Source organism: Carlito syrichta, unplaced genomic scaffold, assembly GCF_000164805.1.
Source record: "Carlito syrichta isolate Samal-C Ts95f unplaced genomic scaffold, Tarsius_syrichta-2.0.1 Scaffold306592, whole genome shotgun sequence".
NCBI lineage: Eukaryota > Metazoa > Chordata > Mammalia > Primates > Tarsiidae > Carlito > Carlito syrichta.
Genome location: NW_007250688.1, coordinates 633589 through 652948, shown reverse-complemented (window position 1 = coordinate 652948; position 19360 = coordinate 633589). Strand labels below are relative to the sequence as shown.

Below are 19360 nucleotides of genomic sequence, written 5' to 3'. Positions count from 1 at the left end.
CGTCCGCTTCGGCGGCGCGCGCGACCGTGACCTGTGCGTCCCGGGCTCCTCGGGCCCCTCTGCCGTCTGGTCGCGCCTGGGAGGCCGGCTGGGCGGGGAGTCTAGCCGCCCCGGTCTCGACGGACACGCCGCTGCGTCCGCGGCAGCCACGCGTAATTAACGAAGCCGTCAGCCGCGTCCCACGGCACCCTCGACGGTCTTCGCGTGGAGTGCAAGGAGAGCCCTTCGTGCCCTCAGAGCGTAATTTCTGCCCGTTACATGTCGGGTTTGAACGTCAGGTGTGTACTTGAATTGTACGCCCGAATTTCTAAACGGGGGTGTGGGCTCGGCTATAGCTTCACGTGTTGACGTTTCCAAAGGCTGTTTATGTTCGCCTACATTTCTTTTTCTTTGTTCGCAGTAGAATCAAGATCAGACTTCGTTAGTGAATTTTCCTGGCCTTTTTTTCCTGGCGGCCGGTGGCTTCTGTTCACCCTTGAGGCCATATGTCTATTTACAGATATCAAGGATTTGTTATATATTCTTTTTGGTATCGTGTTCAGTATGCAGTCACAATTTCACGACTGTTGGGACTGATTCTAGCACTAATTAGAAGCTTGATGAATAAAGGAAGTTCAAGACCACGATTGTTAGGTTTCAAACACTAGTCCTGCCATGTTTCCCAGCAACACTACACTTAGGTATTTTCCCAAGGGAAATAAAAATGCATTTCCACTAAAAAGCTTGTACTCAATTTTGTGACAGTTTTATAGAATGACCCCAATCTTGAGGAAACCCAGATGTTATTCTGCTAGTCAATGGATAAACAAAATGTGGTATATCCACACAATGAGGTACTACTTAGCAGTAACAAGAAACAGACTAATACCATGGATGAGTCTCTAATGCATTTGACTAAAAGCAAGAAGCCCAACGCTAAATGCTACTTATTGTTTTGATTCCATTTGTATGACATTCTGGAAAAGTCAAAACTATGGAGACAGAAAACGTACCAGGTGCCGAGAGTGGCAGCAGGGGATTGACTGCGAAGGGGCAGTGTTTTATGTCATAATTGCGATGGTGATCATACAGCTACATTTATTTCTCAAAATTCATTGATGTGTACATTTAAAATTGGTAAGTTTTATTGTATGTAAATTACACCTCAATGTAGCTGATAAAAAGAGTTGGAGTGGCAGTATTAACAGCAGACTTTAGACTTTAAAGTAGACTTTACAGTAAGGAATATTAATAGGGATAAAGAGGTATATTTCATAATGACAAAAACTCATCAAGAGTGTGTAACAATCCTACATATTTATATACACAGAGCTTCAAAATAGGATGAAGCAAAACCTAACAGCATTAAAAGGAGAAATAGGCAATCCACAATTATACTTGAAGATTTTAACACTTTTCTCTTTGTAATATATAGGGCAAGTAGGCAGAAAGCCTGTAAGGGCATAGATGACGTGAACTAGCCTTTTCAAGCAATCTGACCTAATTGACATTTATAAAATATCCAGCAAGAGTGGAATTTTTTTTCAAGTGTATATGAATTACCCACCAGGATAGACCATATTCTGTGCCAAAAAGCTAGTCTCAATAATTTTTAAAGGGTTACAATTACACAAATTATGTTTTCTTATCATAGTGGAATTTAACTAAAAACCAATAACAGATAACTATCTGGAAATCTCTAAGCATTTGGTAATTATACAACACATACTACATAACTCATGGGTCTAATTTTCTCATAAGGAAAATTAGCAATTGATATGAACTAAGTGATAAAAATACAATATATCAAAATTTGAGAGATGCGGATAAAGCAATGATTAGAAGGAAATTTATAGCATTAAGATATTAACATTACAGTATTAAAATATTAGGAATGAAGACAGACCTAAAATTAGCCATTTAAGTTTCAACCTTAAGGAACTAGAAAAACAATAAATTAAATTCAACATAAGCAAAAAGAAGGAAATAATAAAGATAAGAGAGAAAAACCAATGAAAGAGAAAATGGCAAATAATAGGTAAAGATCAATGAAACTAAAAGTCATTTCTTTGACAAGATCATAAAATCGATAAACCCCCTAGTAGGGGAAAAAAAAAGAGAGATGAGACACATTTCAAGTATTAGAAATGGAAGGGGAGATAGATTCTGTGGATATTACAGGACAAGACAATGTTATAAACAACATTATGCCAATAAATTAGACAATTTACACAAAATGAGGAAACAGTATAGACTAATGTTTCTCCAGCAGTCCAGTAGTGATATCATGTCACCTATGTTGCTATTAGTTAAGAGATTTTGAGCAAGTAACATGTTTCTAATAATGGTCAAAATAATACAATCTGTGAATGATTTACTTTTCAACATAGATTGGAGTGAATTCAAAGTCAACCCTATACTGGTGTGAAATTACATAAAATGCACTGGCAAGAATGTGAAGCCAAAACTTAGTCTCGGTATGCTACTCATGTCTCTGGTGTTATGCATGGAAGAGTATCCCACACATGAACATCCTGTCATGTGTGTTGGCAGAACAATGTTTTAAAAATCCCTCACCTACAGAAGTACTCTATACAAATTAATAAATAATGTTAAGGATGGAAACAATATTTGATATGTGGATTGTTTTTGGAAGGTCTCACTGAGTTTTGAAAATAGTAGAATATTTCCAGTGGCAAAAATTAAGAAATGCTGGCTTCTTATATCCAGGAAAATCTGAAATTACAACCGTGAATATTATATATTAAGTTGAAAGAAAGAAAATTGACTTGTAGAGATAAATATATTGAGATAGAAAATTATTTCTTATTAACATGTTCTTTTTGAAGGCCTGGGCACATAATAAATACTATTCATTAAATCTTAAGCAAGAATAAAAATTGACATTCACTATTTTACAGATTGAAAGATCTTTCCACCTCTCTCAGTGGCCAGAAAAGAGGGTAACTATGACACCCAAAAATTCTTTTTAAAAATATATATTGAACGTTTTTCTCAGATTCAATGTACATGTATGTCACTTTATAGATTTCATCTGTTTCTAGTTTAACAGATATTTTCTTCTGAGTATCAGATCTAATACAGAAAAAGCAAATCAACTATAATTATATGTACACCAACAATATGCATCAACACATGAGGGCAAATAGCTTCAAGCTCTTGGTTTCAGTTTATTTATTAGATACAAAAAATATACAACAAATAGAAAAACAAGACTAAAGGCAATCTGATTGTCTCAGACAACAACCTCAGTTAAGTTGGAAAATCTATACCTTTCTCCAACAACTGTAATAACATTCTTAAGATAAAACTACAGAGTGAATTTCATCCCAGGGATGGTTTTCTATCAAAGTAGAAAAAACAACATATGAGGTACAAAAATAACTAGATTGATACATATCCACTCCCACACAGAGTGGAACATCTCTACCCAAACTCAAAAGCAATTGACAACAAAAAGCAAATTTTGATGTCCTTAACGCACTTGCACAGAGACAAAAAGATATGCTTCTCTTTTATAAGATGACAAATGAGAGAGACCATAAAACTGATAAGCGTTCTAGTGTAGCAAGAAAAATTGCAGGTTGCACAAAACATCGGTAAGATTAAGATTCAAACAACTAAATAATCTAGGGAAGTATAACATTTCATCCATGAAACAATTTAAGTTACTTAAGAATGAAAGTTAATGAAATATATTCCAAGTGTATCCCAAGCCAGGCTAAATATATTTGTTAAGTTTTGTTCTGCCTAAAAATCAGGTTAGAAGTGGTAATTGGCATGTTAAAAGAAATGTACGTTTTACATGCATGATAGCATAAAACAATTTAAGTATGTTTTAATTTTGCTTCCCTGTTCTAAATCTCTTGTGACTGTCTAGTTTTCCATTGTCATAGAACAAACTTTTGTGGCTTACAGCAACAAGTTTTTATTCTTTCTCAGTCACTGAGTAGTCCTCCTTTAAAGTCTTTCGTGTAGTTGTAATCAGGTGACAGCTGGGGCTACAGTCACTGGAATTCTCCACTGGCTGCCCAGACACTTCCATGTCTGGCAGCTGAAGTTGGCTGTTGACTGAGAGCCTGACTGGGGCTCTGACCAGGCACCTACACAGGGCATCTCTATGGGGTTAGGCTACTTGTGGCAGAGCGGTTCAGGGTAATTGCGTTTCTTACGTCGTGGCTGGCTTCCAAAGTGGGATATGTTGGGAAACATAGGTGGAAACTGTAAGGTTTCTTAATACCTAAGCATCAATCTGTTGTACTCTATTGATCAGAAGCAAGTTACCGAGACAGCTCAGGTTCAAGGGAAGGAGATTTATTGAAAGATTTGGGGAAGAGGGGAACCAACTCCCATAATCACAAACAAAAATAAACCCTTGTGAAGAAACTGCCTGCAGAGAGAAACGTCTCAGAGATATGAATTTAAGTGATTCACATAGGATTCATTGAGAGCTACCCCCAAATAATTGGGTACTGACAAAAAAATTTACTTGAACATAAATTAAAATAGTACACTGGGTTATTTCCTCCCGTTGGGATGTTCTTCTCTTTTACACAGCAAGTCAATTCCTACAAGACCCCTGGTCAAGCTGCACATGCTCTGCAAATCTTTCCCAAGTCCTCTATTTTAGTTCCTTATTTTTAAATAGGAGGAAATTTGAGGCTAGATAGTTTAAGCAACTTCTGCCTATCACATAGTGAGATGATGATGTAACCGATCTCAACTCCAGTTGCTGAACTTCCAGCCCAGTGTTCTTTCCATTGCACTCATTGCTCCTGACAAAGATGTGCTAGTGTGATGGTAGACTCATTTCATATTAATTTTTTAGTCAAAGAGTCATTCTTTTTAAAATGTGTGGACTGGATTGTGTGGTGGCTAGTATCTTCAGTTATGGAATTGGACAAGCCCTGGTTTGATTCCCTAGTACTGGCCATTGGCCCTTACTAGCTGTGTGACTTTGGGAAAACTCTGTGTCCTTTAAGGCTGAGTTTTCTCATTTGTAAAATGGACATGACCATAATATCCACCTCAAAAGACTGCTATTATTATACCATTAAATGAGATAATGCATATAAAACCAATAGCACAGTATTTAGCACATAATAAAAGCCTAATAAAGTGATTGATAGTACCCTGTGAATAATTGTTGCTAGAATAATTGATTTCACTATTATTAACATACGGTTATATTTTCATTATTTTATTTTATTACTTGGAACTATTATTCAGTTTTCTAACTCTACACAGAATACAGTAAATTAGAAAACTTCTCTAATTGATATATTACTTTATACTAGTGTCATTTTTAAAGTGAAAAAATGAACTGATAATTCAAATGACTTCCGAGAGGTGAAATCAGATAATTCATTATTATCATGAGGAGGAATGAGCTCTTATTATCCTCAGGAAACGAGAGTAGAAAGCATATATACATATGCAAGTAGTCATTGTACAGCAAGGCTCTTCTGAACAACAATTTGCTATTTCCTCTTTTCAAATAGAAAAACGAATTATTGGAGTAAGCAGATGTTCCGTTGAGAAAGAAGAGCATTAATCAGAATGTCTGGAGAAGGAAGTTTCCCAAGGAAACTCCTAACTCAAGGGCACAGGAGAGCTGAAGCGCATGTCTCACCTTCAAGTGTGGCTCTCTAGGCTTTCCTCTCATTCTTTCATTTTCTCCTCTTCTTTCTGTTGCTGTTGTGTTTGTCTACAGCTCTGTTTACATTTGGAGCTGCTCAGGAGGAATGAGGCTGAGGTTAACTGGTAATTCATCGCGTGGGTATTTTAGAAGCCACCTGCATTTGTCTTTGTACGGCTCCAGGAGCACAGCAGCGGACTGTGAGGAGGTCTGGTATTTCTCATACTCCTTCAAACTGTGTAACTAGAACGTATGTTACTGGTCAGTTCAAAAAGTTCTCATAAAAAATAAGTATATATATAAATATGTATATATCTTATCAGTCAACCATTTCTGTTTCTCTAGTAATACAAATATTAAAGAGAAATGGAAAGTTTAAATTATTTCATATTCAGTGTAACCAGATGAGAATGAACTTCTGTGTTGTTGTTTAAACTGACTTTGACTGGAACAAGGAAAGCTTTACTCTTTCTAGAGCATAATGCAGTTAAGAATATTAAATTATTTTCCGCTTGCCTCGAGCGCTTTTCTTTGTCCAAGGACTTATGCTTCAGACAGTCAGGAGTCATACATAGTATAGAGCATTGTTGTGGGAGGTTCAGAAAATTAGCAGACTCTACATTTACAGTTTATGCAAACACTGTACTTAAGTTATGCTGGACACATGTCAGAAAGATCCCAAATCAACTCCCAAATAAAAGTATCATAAAACAAAATTTGTAACATACTTTCTTTTAAAATTCTAATTTGGAGAACCAAGTTTTCAGCTGAAGATCACTTTTCACTTTTAAGTAGGAAAATAAATTAGAATAATGCTAGTGTGCCAGTGACTTCCCACGGAGAAACTAAAGAGTGAGTTTATCGTTGTATTTTCCCAAATCTATGGCTGTTCTTGACTTGATTAACGAATGTCTTCACCTTAAAATTTTGTCTTATTCAACTTAAAACTGGGTTAATTCTGTTGTCATTGTAGATTATTTTAAATGTGTTCATAAATACAAAACTCAAGAAGTTCTCTGGCGTCATTCCTCATGGGCTTGGATTCTTGCTAAGTCTCTGCATCAGATGCTTTTAGATGGGCCTTATCAAAGATGTGCATTTGGTTTAATGACACCCGTGTCAGTGTTAATGGTGCATCTCTTAAATCTGGTAGATGCGGAGAGACAATTTGCTTCCATTGCTACTGACTTCATTCTACAGCCTCTGTCAAGTTCGCTCAGGGTTTTGCTAATAAAAAACAACAGCAACAACAACAAAAAGCAGACACTGGCAATACAAAAAAATTCTAAAATTTCCATTTCATGAGCAAAAGCAAAAAGTATGGGTCAAATAAGTAAGTTGATAAACTTAGTGTTTATGCAACAATGTTACCTCAGGACATCAAAGTATTTCTTATTTATAGACCACAACATTTTGAAGATGTGGATGTGTCTGAGATAACAAATACTCATGTTTGTATATTTGACGTTTTGTTGGGGGGTTTTGCCCTTAGTCTGTTGCTGCCCACTGAGGGACGTTATTCAGCAAGATTTATTGCTGGCTGCACTTGGAGATGTTACTGATTGTCATTATCGCATGGTGTCCATTAGGAAGCCATAGCCCATTCTGAACTGTGTATGTAAATATTGTTGATTGCTTTCCAACTATAGTAAGGGCTTTTGTGGCCGCCTCTGTTTGAGACCTGCCTCAGATACACAATCTCTTACTTATAAGCCCTTAATAATAATTATGTGTGCTCAAGTACATCATCTTCAGGGGCTATAATCCTCCAACAGTCTGGCCACCTACTAGGTATCAGTAAGTCCCTAAGATGCCGCTTGTGTTTTTTCTAGTTGTAGTTCTCTGAGCTTCAGCTGGTTGTCCTGGAGTTGTTTCCTTATGTTTATCCTCATCTGCTTCACTCCATTCACCTGTGTGTTCAAGGAATTCTTTTAATGACAGGGAACTGGCCACAGTCAAGGCACTCATTGCCAGACAGTCTCTGTTATCACTTTGTTCTCCATTGTGACCGTCTCGAGAGCTGGATGTGACACTTATGATAGCTGTGTCACTGTCAACTGGAAAGTTGGACACATACCTCTGGAGCTTGAAATCTCGTGTACTCTAAACTTTGCCAGCTTCATTTTGGTCTCCTTGTTTCAGGAAACCAAGTACCTACCATCAATCAACGCACAATGGTCTCTAGGCCTACAGAGTAGATGAAAGATCTTGATTGTGAGGAGGGCTACTTAGCAGAGGCTTCTCCAAAATCAGGTCAGTAGAGATGTGCTCATTCCATGGTTAGCAAATTCTCCCTACATAGAAACTTCCAGAAGAACAACAACTAGCAGAATCATGTGAGAAACTGAAAAACTTGAGCTAACTTCATAATGCTGGAGGACATCTTGGGCTAATGAATTTTCTTACACATGTAGAAGAATATTCTAACACAATCTATGTCTAATTTTTATAACTATGGGCAAGTGTATGTATAGTAGATTCTGTTGCTGAAAGCATGTACTCTGATGTTTCATTTGTGTGGGTTCGGCTACAAAAAGAAGGGAAAAAAAGGAATGCAGACCTCACCCTTCCACCAGGGTCTGAGTTGCAGGTGCCTAAGCCCAAATTGCACATACAAAGGTGGCATTCGGCATGCCAGAAAACATTTGGTGTTCACTAGCCATAGCAAGCAGAGGACCAAGCAGGCAGCGTGTGGTTACCCAGGCAAATCTGTCGTGAGAAAGCAGAGCTGCAGCAACAGGCTAGTGGCAGGGGCAGGGCTCCAACTAGGTAGGAGTACTGGGAAGAGCAAATCTAGAAGGTTCAATGTCATTCTTAAATACTACCTGGTTTGTTTCAGGCTTGGTTCTGACTTGAAATAGTACTGACTCTGCATGAATAAAGTAGTCCTATTTCTAAGAAAGGGTGCAGAGGCAAGAAATCAAGGTAGCAAGAACTCTGCCATGTTAGTCTTATTGTCTTGCACTATAGTTTCACGTATAAGCTGTCTTCAAGTGGTTTAGAACATAGACTATTAATAATATGCAAACATATTTCCTTATAGTGTTAAACATATAATTGGAATAATATAATTACTCTTGGGTGTTTATTTTCATTTAATATATCTATATGTTTAATACAAAGGTTTTTGATCATAATCTCATCTTGCTGTCAGCATTACTTACAGCAAAAATAACTTTTGAAATTGGTGCTAATTGGATGTGTTTTTGTTTTATAAAAATCAAATGTCTTCATTTAATTACTCAAGTCACCTCAGTTTTTTAAATGGATGGATTAATTTTCTGGCAGTGCAACACGCCCATTTTACCTCTTAAAGTCTGTGCCTCTCCTCAGTAAAGATATTTGATGAGTGAACTATTGAATAAACGAGCCAATATCAAGCACAGTACCTAAAACTCAGTAGATGTCTAATACATGAATTTAATAAATGAATGAATATGAAATCATGGGGAATAACAAAATTAGCAATGAAATTTAATTTTTTGGAAAACTTAATTTCTGAAATAAATCAAGAACCTCTGAATACATGAAGTCAGATACCCAGAGAAATTAAAAGGAGACTGCCTAACACCTTTTACTAATCAAATGGCTTTACTCCAAGGAATTCTAACATTTTCATAAGCTGTAATTTGCCAGCTGCATATTAGTCTTTAAAACACTTTCAAGTGTTGTTAAGGCTACAATAATTGTTCAAAAGTAGGTTTATAGAGTTAGTCCACTGCTGGGTTGTAAAAATTATACTTTTGTTAGCAGAGCAGTACTAGGTATATGTAGCTGCTTTGTAAAATAGCTAAGCTGTCACTGTGACTATAATTCCTGACCAAGTTTCGTGATCTTTCTTCCTAAAATTTGCTCAGTGCTCTGATATTTTATCTACTAAAAACATTGTTCTGTAAGCTTTAATAAGCATGTGATGAGTTTATGCTGCAAGAGCAATTTTCATATTTAAGAATTAAATCACTTGTATATGCTTTTCCTAGGGACCACAGTTAGAAAACAGTTATTTTAAACTAAGTATATTAAATAATAAATGCTGATGGATAAAAACCATCTTCCAACACAGCTTTAAACCATAATGTGGTGTGTCATTAATTCAACAAATAGTGGGGGTACCAAAAATGTATATGCATTTTAAGAGATGTTATCTATGTATTACTTTTCAAAGTTAAATTAAATTATGCTGGCAATGTGTAGTATGACCATAGTTCACTCAACCATGCTTTCACCATTTTCTTTGTCCTCCCTGCTGCATGATGACACTAGCATTCATTTGATTAGCACCATTTTTTGAGCGAACATCATACTTAAAATGTGTATACATTTTTTTACCCCCCCCGTATTTGTTAAACATCCACGTGACAGACATTTTCTTGGAAAAGAGAAATCCTTGTCCTTGTGGTGCTTACATTCTAGCAAGAGAAGTTAGACCATAAACCAATAAATAAGTAAATTGTCTAAAATGTTAGAAAGTGACAAATGCTACGGTAAAAGAGGAAAAGGAGAATGTGGAGGATGTGTGGGAGGAGCGGTGATATCCCCTTAGACAAGAATAGCTGAGGGGGGCTCATGAAGGAGGGACATTTGAGGAAAGAAGAAAGCGATGGAATGAGCCACGCTTGTGTGCAGCACACTGAGGATTGCTCTCGTGAGTTTCCTTTTGAACTGCCCTCATTGGTCTGTATGAATGATATCATTCCCTTGCCTGAGACTCTTCAATGACTTCATACAGCTTTTAGCATACTGTGCAATCGCCTTCATTTATTCCATGACAACTTCTGTGATCTCATCCCTGCCTCAGTCTGCAGCCTCCCACCTTTTTCTCTGGATCACTTATGGCTTCGGCCACACTGGATTCATTTCCATTCCCTCATGAGCACCAATGGCATTCCCAGCTTTTGGCCCTCCCCCAAACATGTCTCCCTGCCGATACTCATTCCCCTGACTTGTACCTGACCAGCTTCCCAGTCAGCAGACTACTCTCTCTTGCACTGTTCTTACATCCCTGTTGCCTTCCCAGTCCTCATTGCAACCATACGTCAATGTGTGTGTCATTATTTATTTTAATTTCTCCTTTTCTGATAGACCTTAAGCTCCTTGCTGGTAGGGATGTTGTTGGATGCCTGCCTTGTTCATTACTACATTTCCAATGCCTAGCATGCTGTAGATGCTCAGTATTTATTGAATGAATAAGCCATGCTTCAATTGGGGTGAGATTTGTGTTGCTGGGCTGAGAAGAGAGAATGTACCCCAAGGTTAGAATGGGAAGATTAAAATGAAAATATTATTTCTCTGACTAACTTTGACATTTTAACAAGTTAAACGTCCAAGACTGAAAGACCTTTAAGGTCTATAGGCAACTCTTATAGGGTGTATTCTCATGAATCCATACATAGCTGACAATGAATCTCCTTAGGTGACAATGATAGACTAGACTAGAAAGTGCAGCTATTAGGGCTCTTCTCCAAACATTCTGGTTGCCCCTCTTCCAGGCATGTGGTAGACAGCACATCTCTACGCTCTTGCAGTTGGATGTGGTCATGTGACCTTGGCTTATGAACTTTGAGTAGATATAGGATACCTCACTTTTGGGAAGAAGCTTTAAGAGTCACTACACAATTAGCACTTTTCTCTTTTTCTTTGCTGCTGTATCTCGCAGCACTTCCGATGGTAGCTAGTCTGGTACTGGGTCCCTGAGTGGAGTCAACAGGGAGATCTCAGCTACCTGTGGAGGATGTACAGCATCAATGAGGAATTAACCTTTGCTTTATTTAGGTCACTGAAACTTTGGGTGATTTGTTATTGTACAATAATCTAACTCAGAAATAGGAGGTTTTGAGGCTCAGTTTACAAAGGCATTTTCAAGTGGCCAGTATTGAAATAAAAAGCGTCTCCCGCCCAAAAGTGATATACCCATAAGACCACTAAACCAAAGGAAACCAGTTGTCCAAAGCAGAGCAGCTGACTGTATTCTGGACTCCCTCCTGTCCTTGTTCTCCACAGGCAATGCCTCTTGAATACTTTTCCTTCTTCACATTTCACATTCTGGCCTGTCTCTGTCCTCTCTCGGGTTCCCACCACTTCTCTCCTGGATAGCTCTTAACTCACGTCCCTGTGTTCGCTTTCACTCCTCTCTAATACATCTACTGCATTGTTGCCCAAGGAGATTTTCTAAAAGAGCGCTCTGATCACATTCTTATTTTTTTCAAAAATCTCCAAAGAATTCTCCAACTTTGAAGTTAAGTCCAAATCCCCAGTGGGATGTATTTAAGCAGAACATTTGAGATCCTCAGTCGTTGCCTCTGTCCCATCATAAGCCAGTTGACTGCCTCTCTGCCCTATCTCATAACTTCTTGCACTTAATTTTCTATTGTGCTTTTTACAACATCCCTCAGTAAGCCCTTGTCAGCTCTGTGGCAGCAGAACACTGGTCCACAAAGACCTTAGGGCCACCATGCAGGACAAGTCTTTTTTTACTCATAACTGACCTAGTGAGTAAACGAGACCATATACCATACTTGTTATAGAAATCGCCAGGTATGCATTTCTGATTTCTAACTTGTTTTCATTTTTCCTTCTTTCTTAACAAAATAAAAGACTTGTATCTTTTCTTTGTATTGAACGTATTCAGTCTTGAAATGTTTATCTCTGATATATCTGTGCCCCATATATAAATTACAAGTCCCTTTTCCTAATTTTTTTAATCATTGGATATTGTCTTTCTCTTAGGATTTATTGCGATGGAAGCCTGAACAAAATAAAAATTTCAGGGTAGACAATTCTGTTCAAAGCATCTTCACTACATTTAAGTCTTATTGAGTTTGTACTTTTAAACAAACAAGCAAAAACAGGAGAAAATTTACCAATGTCAGCAAACACTGTCAAGAATGCAAAGCCCAAAGCCCCTCAAGCCATGCTCAGAGGGACCAAATCTCCATATGGACTTGTTCTGAGTAAAATAAATTATTGACTTATATGTACTTGAATTAGAAGCTAAATTAAATGCTAATATTCTGCCAGGAGTGGTGGGTCACACCTGTAATGCCAGCACTTTGGGAAACTGAGGCGAGAGGATTGCCTGAGCCCAGGGGTTTGAGACCAGCTTGGGCAACTTGTCGAGACCTTATCTCTACGATAAATCAAAAGATTAGCTGGGCATGGTAGTGCACGCCTGTGGTTCCAGCTACTTGGAAAGCTGAGGCAGAAGGATTGCCTGAGGCCAGCAGGTCAGGCTGTGGTGGCCGTGAGCTTGCCACTGCACTCCAGCCTGGGCAACAGAGTGAGATTCCAACTCAAAACAAAACAAAGCAAAAAAAAAAAAAAAAAAAAAACCCCAAAACCCATATCTTATGTTATAGAAAAATAAAGAAATAAGTTAATGAAGTTAATGGCAAAGTTTGAAATATTAGGACCCCATGAACAGAAGGATGGAGTAAGAATAAAGGACTGTGGAGGCAAAGACAGTTGCCTGTTTATCTAGTACAGCACATTCTCTTTGCCTTCTTGCAACAATCCTTTTAAGCCTTTCTAGACTAAGGAAAATCTCTTCTTCTAGTGAAGACTTTAGAACCAAATTCCACAGGCTCTCCTGGTTGTTCATTACACTGTGGTTTCTTAATGATCCCAAATGTCTCAACGTTTTAGCTGCCTTCTGATTTCCTTATGATCTTTGATTTTGGCCTTTTGAGTCTTTAAGTTCAGTAACCAGGTCCGATTATTCTTATTTCACAGTTATCTTTTGTCAAGGGTAAATTTTAGCTTACATATATTTAGGTGGGTTTACACTTTCAAAACACTTATTTGTCCTGCAGGAAAATATGCTATAATAAACATATAGAACAAATCACAGGTTTATATGATTTTAAAAATATAAATCATGTTTTAAAAAGTATTTGGTGACTCAAACTAAAAATGCAAAATTTCACTTTGTAGTTAATAAAATGTGAATGATCAGTTTTTAAAAGGAAAAGACTCTTCTTTTCCATCTTAACTTTTCTTTTATAAAGCATAATATCAATTTAGTTCAATTTAGGCATTTCACAATGTATACATATTTCAAAGATAATGTACACAATAAATATATGTAACTTTTGTCAATTGCAAACAAATTAACTAAGAAAAGTTATAATATTATATGAATTTTTAACTATATGAGAAATGTTGAGAATAACCATAGTAGTAGTTTCTTTGAAAGGCCACTGCCACAACAAAAGATGAAAAGGCCATTTTTATGCTTATAGCAGATGCTATAAATAAAGCATTTTATTTTACCCAATAAACTTTCCAAAACTTGTTTGCTTAGCTTACCTGTAGGGAACCTGAAGTTTTCATTGACTGAATTTCACCTTAGGTTTAGGGCAAAGCCATTGGATAGTGTCATCTTGTGAAGACACTATGCAGATGAGTCCACAGAGCTCAGGAAGAGAGAAAATGCTCTGAAGAAACTCATTTCCTTTGTACAATAACCAAATATACTAATTTATTTATAGTAGGGAGCTGCCAACAGCACAGAGGCCCTGACCCTGAATGAATAACAAGCAACTAACTTTTGGTAGGAAAAAAAGACAGAACAACCAACTAACCAAACAAACAAACCAAACCTAAAGAGAAAGGGGAGCAATTATGGCAACATGGTGTTTGGTTTGTGGGATACGAACTCAGTGGAACCTCCTAGTAAGATTACTGAGGTCAAGTGTAGAGCGGAAGGTGAGGGGACTACTGGGAGGCCAGGCAAAAATTTGGGAGACATGATAGGCTGAAAGGCTGAGTACATTTGCTCTTTTACCATTCTGCTTTGCCTAGGGCTGGGACTTTACCATTCACTTTTGTCATTCCTTCAGCAGGTTAGTTCTTCATTCACAACTCATTTACCGAGCATTTACTTTTTATCAAACACCGTTCTGGGCACTGGGAGAATCAGAATCGATTCAGGGATTTCCAAACTCCGTTGTTCACAAGACTCACCTAAGGGTTTAGCTTCAGTAGGAGATTCCTGGATCCCATCCCCAGAGACTGGGACTCAGGAAGCATGGAGTTACCAAGGCGAGCAGGGCAGAGATCTTCTGAGTGTGCACTGATTTGTCTCTTGGCTTGGGGTTATATGTGCTCTAAATTCAGACTTGTCTCCTTCGATTAATTAGAAGGAATAAAGCACATCCTGACTGATGGAAGAAATTCATTCAGTAAGGAAAGTATAAAGACAGAGACAAAAATCATCAGGAACTGGGTAGGGGCAGAGAAAAGCAAAAATGAATATGAAGAAGCGACTGAGTGGGATCCAAAAGAGACAAGACAGGGCAGTATCGGAGTGACACACAGACACGAGGCTCTTCCCACACAGGAAGAATCCTTACATTGAAAGAAGTGGACTTCCAATCTTCGCAGAGTGGGCAGTGTTCCTGCCCCTAATGTGAGGTGAGCCCGCTTGTAGCTGAGCCTGCTGGGTCGAGGCATTTCTGTGGCAGCCACTTTTGTGTTCGGTGGGAAAAGTGCCAGCTTCCTGCTTGGTGCACCTGAGGGACCCTAGAAAGCCCACAGATCCAGGAGCCAACACTTATTTGAAAGACTCACAACAAGGAGAGTTGTGAAGCTTTGCAGGAGAAATGATCGCAGCCCCGGGGGTTACCTGCCGCACTCACTCCCACCACAGTCTGCCCTCTGCCCGTTCTCTTTCGCGCCCTGCTGTCCTCCTCCGCCCTGTCACCTGCTCCACTCTTCCAGTTGGCCATCCCACTCAGCATGGCTTCTGGCTCCCAGGCCCTCAGCTTGGACTTGGATTGCCCTGATGTGGGATACCAAGAGCTCATGGACTTCTGTGTCCCTCAGCACAATCCGGGACCCCTCCCCTTGGAGCCCAGCCTTCGGTTTTTAGAAGCTGGACTAGATATTTCCTTGTGAGAAAAACCACAGTCTCTGGGACAATGAGAAAAATTGCTGAACAGAGGGAGCTTACAGACCCCAAACTGACCCTGTCTCACCAAGAAGCCCCGAGGGAAAAAGCGACTTCCGTGTGTGCCCCAACCTCTCCAAAATAAAAACAGTAACAGCATTTTTAGAACTGTCTAGGCTAGTTAGTTTGGAAATGAGGCCGAGAAGTGGAATCTGTGCCTGGTCCCCCACCTGACAGATGATGCCAAGGACTGGCTGGATGGGTGTGACTGGGAGGATCGTGAAGGATCCCTGCCTCTGTTCTTCAAGAAGGAATGCTAATATGGCCAAACAACATGAAGAGGAAGTCGATGCTTCTGCTGGCTCACTGGTTCTTGGACATTTGCCACTGTTGACCTTTAGCTTTTCTTCAGGGCTAGACCCTCCTGGAGGTGGTGACCATGTTTGCAGGGTCGTTTTCACATGTGACAGGAGCCAAAATGCTTATGTAAGAGAGAGTGATTCTGGCCACTGTCCTCAGCAGTGTGCTGAGTCTGTTCACAGGATTTTGATAACTTATGATGGACTCTTCCTGAAGCCCATCAGGAATATACGGTTGACTTATTCTATCTTGTGATTTGGAGTGACTTGATGTGTTCTTTGAAGCACAGGGCACAATACCTTCCTTATAAATAGGAGATAAATATTAGTGTGGAGGAGAGAAACATGTAGGGAAAAAATTTCTAACAATAAGAGACTTGAAAGAAAGGAATGATAATTTCTTAGTGACATCAATTAACATCCGTGATGAATTCAGGCTAACGTAGGGAAACAGATCAAGGATAAGACATTTGCAGCCCCATTACAAAGTGAGCAAAAGACAGGAACAGACACTTCTCAAAAGAAGACATGTGAGCAGTCGGCGGATGCGTGGGAAAACGCTCAGCCTCACTGGCCACCAAAGAGATGCAAATTAAAACCACACCGAGACACCATCTAACTCCAGTCAGGATGGCCATCAGCGATAACTCAAAAAACATGCTGGAGAGGATGCGGGAAAAGAGATCCCTTCTACCCTGTTGGTGGGGGTGTAAACTAGTGCAGCCTCTGGAAAACAGTTTGGCGATTCCTAAAAGATCTAAAAATTGGCTTTCCATGCAACCCCGCGATTCCCCTGCTGGGAAGATACCCAGAGGAACTCACATCACTCTATAAAAAAGATACCTGCACACACATGTTTATTGCAGCAGTATTCACAATAGCAAAAACATGGAACCAACCGTGCCGCCCATCGAAAGAGGACTGATTTTTAAAAATGTGGTACATACACACGATGAGATATCATGTGGCCATAAAGAAGGACAAAATTATGAACTTCGCAGCAACTTGGATGGACTTAGCATCTATAAGACCGAGTGATCTATCACAGAAACAAAGTACTGAGTACCACATGTTCTCACTCATAAGTGGAAGCGGAACATTTATCATAATACTACAAGAAAGGGATTGGCAGTAGTGGGAAACCGCCAGGGAGGGGGGCCACACCTCATCAACAAGGGTGCCTGCATAATGAGCATTTGTAGACTTAACCCTGAATTGTACCTTACACCTTAAAAAAAAAAAAAAAGACATTCGCGTGCCTTTCTTTTTAAAAGAAATAACTCAGAGAAACAGATTGACATTTCTAAGTGTATACCCATTTATTTGAGGAGACAAGTTCTAGTACAGGCCCCCTTTCTATTTTCAGAACAGCATTGACATGCATTCATTCAGAGTTATGTTCTAATTCTAGTCACTTAAGAAAATATAAGCTGGGCTCGGTGGCTCAGCCTGTAATCCCATGCCTTTGGGAGGCTGAGGTGAGTGGATTGTTTGAGCCCGCGTGTTCGTGACCTGCCTGGGCAACTTGGCGAGACCTCATCTCTACAATAAATCAAAAATTAGCCTGGCGTGGTAGTGCGCGCCTGTAGTTCCAGCTACGAGGAAGGCTGAGGCGGAAGGATCGCCAGAGCCCAGCAGGTCGAGGCTGTGGTGGCCGGGAGCGGCCGCTGCACTCCAGTCTGGGCGACCGAGTGAGACTCCAACTCAAAAAAAAAAAGAAAGAAAGAAAATATAGATCTTAAGTTGCATAAGAGGTTTGAGAAATTAGCTAGCAATGAAATATGAAAAATTAAAAGTGATTTTATCACACATTAAACATGAAGGTTTTAAAATTACACAAATAGTGTCTGCTTATTGGGAAAAAAATGGGAGACATGGGAAGTCAAATAAAAGAAAAATATTTACCAATAATCCTACCACCCAAAGAGACTCAGTTGTTATTTTGCTGACTTTCCTTGTAATCATATGGAATTCTAATTTTCCCATGTATTTTCCCACATTATTAAAATTTTTTTTTTTTTTTTTGAGTTGGAGTCTCACTCTGTCGCCCAGACTGGAGTGCAGGGGTACGCTCCCAGTCACTGCAACCTCCACCTGCTGGGCTCCGGCGATCCTTCCACCTCAGCCTTCCAAGGAACTGGAACTCTACAGGCACATGCCACCACACCTGGCTGATTTTTTGATTTATTGTAGAGATGAGGTCTCGCCAAGTTGCCCAGGTGGGTCTCGAACCCACGGGCTCAGGCAATCCACTCACCTCAGCTTCCCAAAGCGCGGGATTACAGGTTGAGCCACCGAGCCCGGCTAAAAATTTATAAATATATATTTATAAGTCACTTTGTTGGAAAAACTAGTATTGTTATTGAGTTTGGCTTACGATGACCTTTTTAGTGTCTGAGGTTAGTTGTAAGCCATGTTTATATAGGTCAGTATAGACACACCATTTGTTCTACACTAAAGGCTGTGTTATAATTCAGTCTGATTTACCACATTGTTGTGAAGAGATTGGGCTTTTCACAAAACAGAAAAGGGTACAGAGCAAAACACATGGTTTGTCTTCAGTCAGGCGGAATCTGAGGGGAGACCCCTGGTTCGTGCCTTTTAGAGGCCACTGGAGTTTCTCATTAGTCCTGGACACCCCTCTAATGATAGGAATGCACAGTGGTTTATGCCATCGATTCCCCTAATAGGCATAAGCCAAAAGCCTTTCTTGATCTCTTGTCACACACAATACTCTTTCCTGGATTTTGAGTTATGGTAAGTAGATCTGGCCTTGCCTTTGTGCACCCGCCGGGGCAAAAGGTGTGATCCGTGTCATGACCCATCGAAGGGCTCACGGCCAACACTCCTGTCACAAACGACAGATTAACAAGGAAAAAAGCATAGCAAACTGACTTAATAAAAGGTTTATGTGACATGGGAGATTTCAGCAATGAAGACCCCAAAACCCAGGGAAAACTGGAAAATTGTCCATTTTGATGCTTAGGTTCTGTGAAGAGTGGACAACTTTGTAGGAATATGATTGGACAAAAGGTATGATCTAACGGCAACAGACTGAGGACAGGGTACTCAACAAGGTCTATCTGTCCAGCTTCTCCTTGACCTCTCCTTGTAGTCTTCCTTCCTCCCAGGTATAGGCAGGACCCCTTGGAATGAGGATCTTCAAGGGAGAAGGAAAAGACTTTCCAAGTTCTTAAAAAATGTGCGTACGTTTGTATGTATGTGTGTGTCTGTATTTGAGTCAGGGTCTCATTGTGTCATCCAGACTAGAGTGCAGTGGTATAATCGTGACTCACCACAGCCTCAAGCTCTTGGGCTCAGATGAACCTCCTACCTCAGCCACTCAAGTAGCTAGGACTGTAGGTGTGCACCACCATGCCCAGCTAGTTTTTAATTTTGGAGAGATGAGGTCTCACCATATTGTCCAGGCTGATCTCCATCTCCTAGACTCGAGTGATCCTCCCACCTCAGCCTCCC

General features: G+C 39.5%; 1 protein-coding gene across 1 annotated transcript in view; it reads right to left on the bottom strand.

Annotated features, from left to right (window-relative positions):
* SNAP91 (synaptosome associated protein 91) overlaps positions 1-15374 on the bottom strand; it is a 160743-nt gene extending 145369 nt beyond the window's left edge. The window contains exon 1 of the mRNA XM_021715053.1: positions 15348-15374. Coding sequence (XP_021570728.1) covers positions 15348-15363 — 16 coding nt within the window. The 5' untranslated portion in view covers positions 15364-15374. The remainder of the gene's footprint in view (positions 1-15347) is intronic.
* Between the last annotated feature and the right edge of the window lie 3986 nt (positions 15375-19360).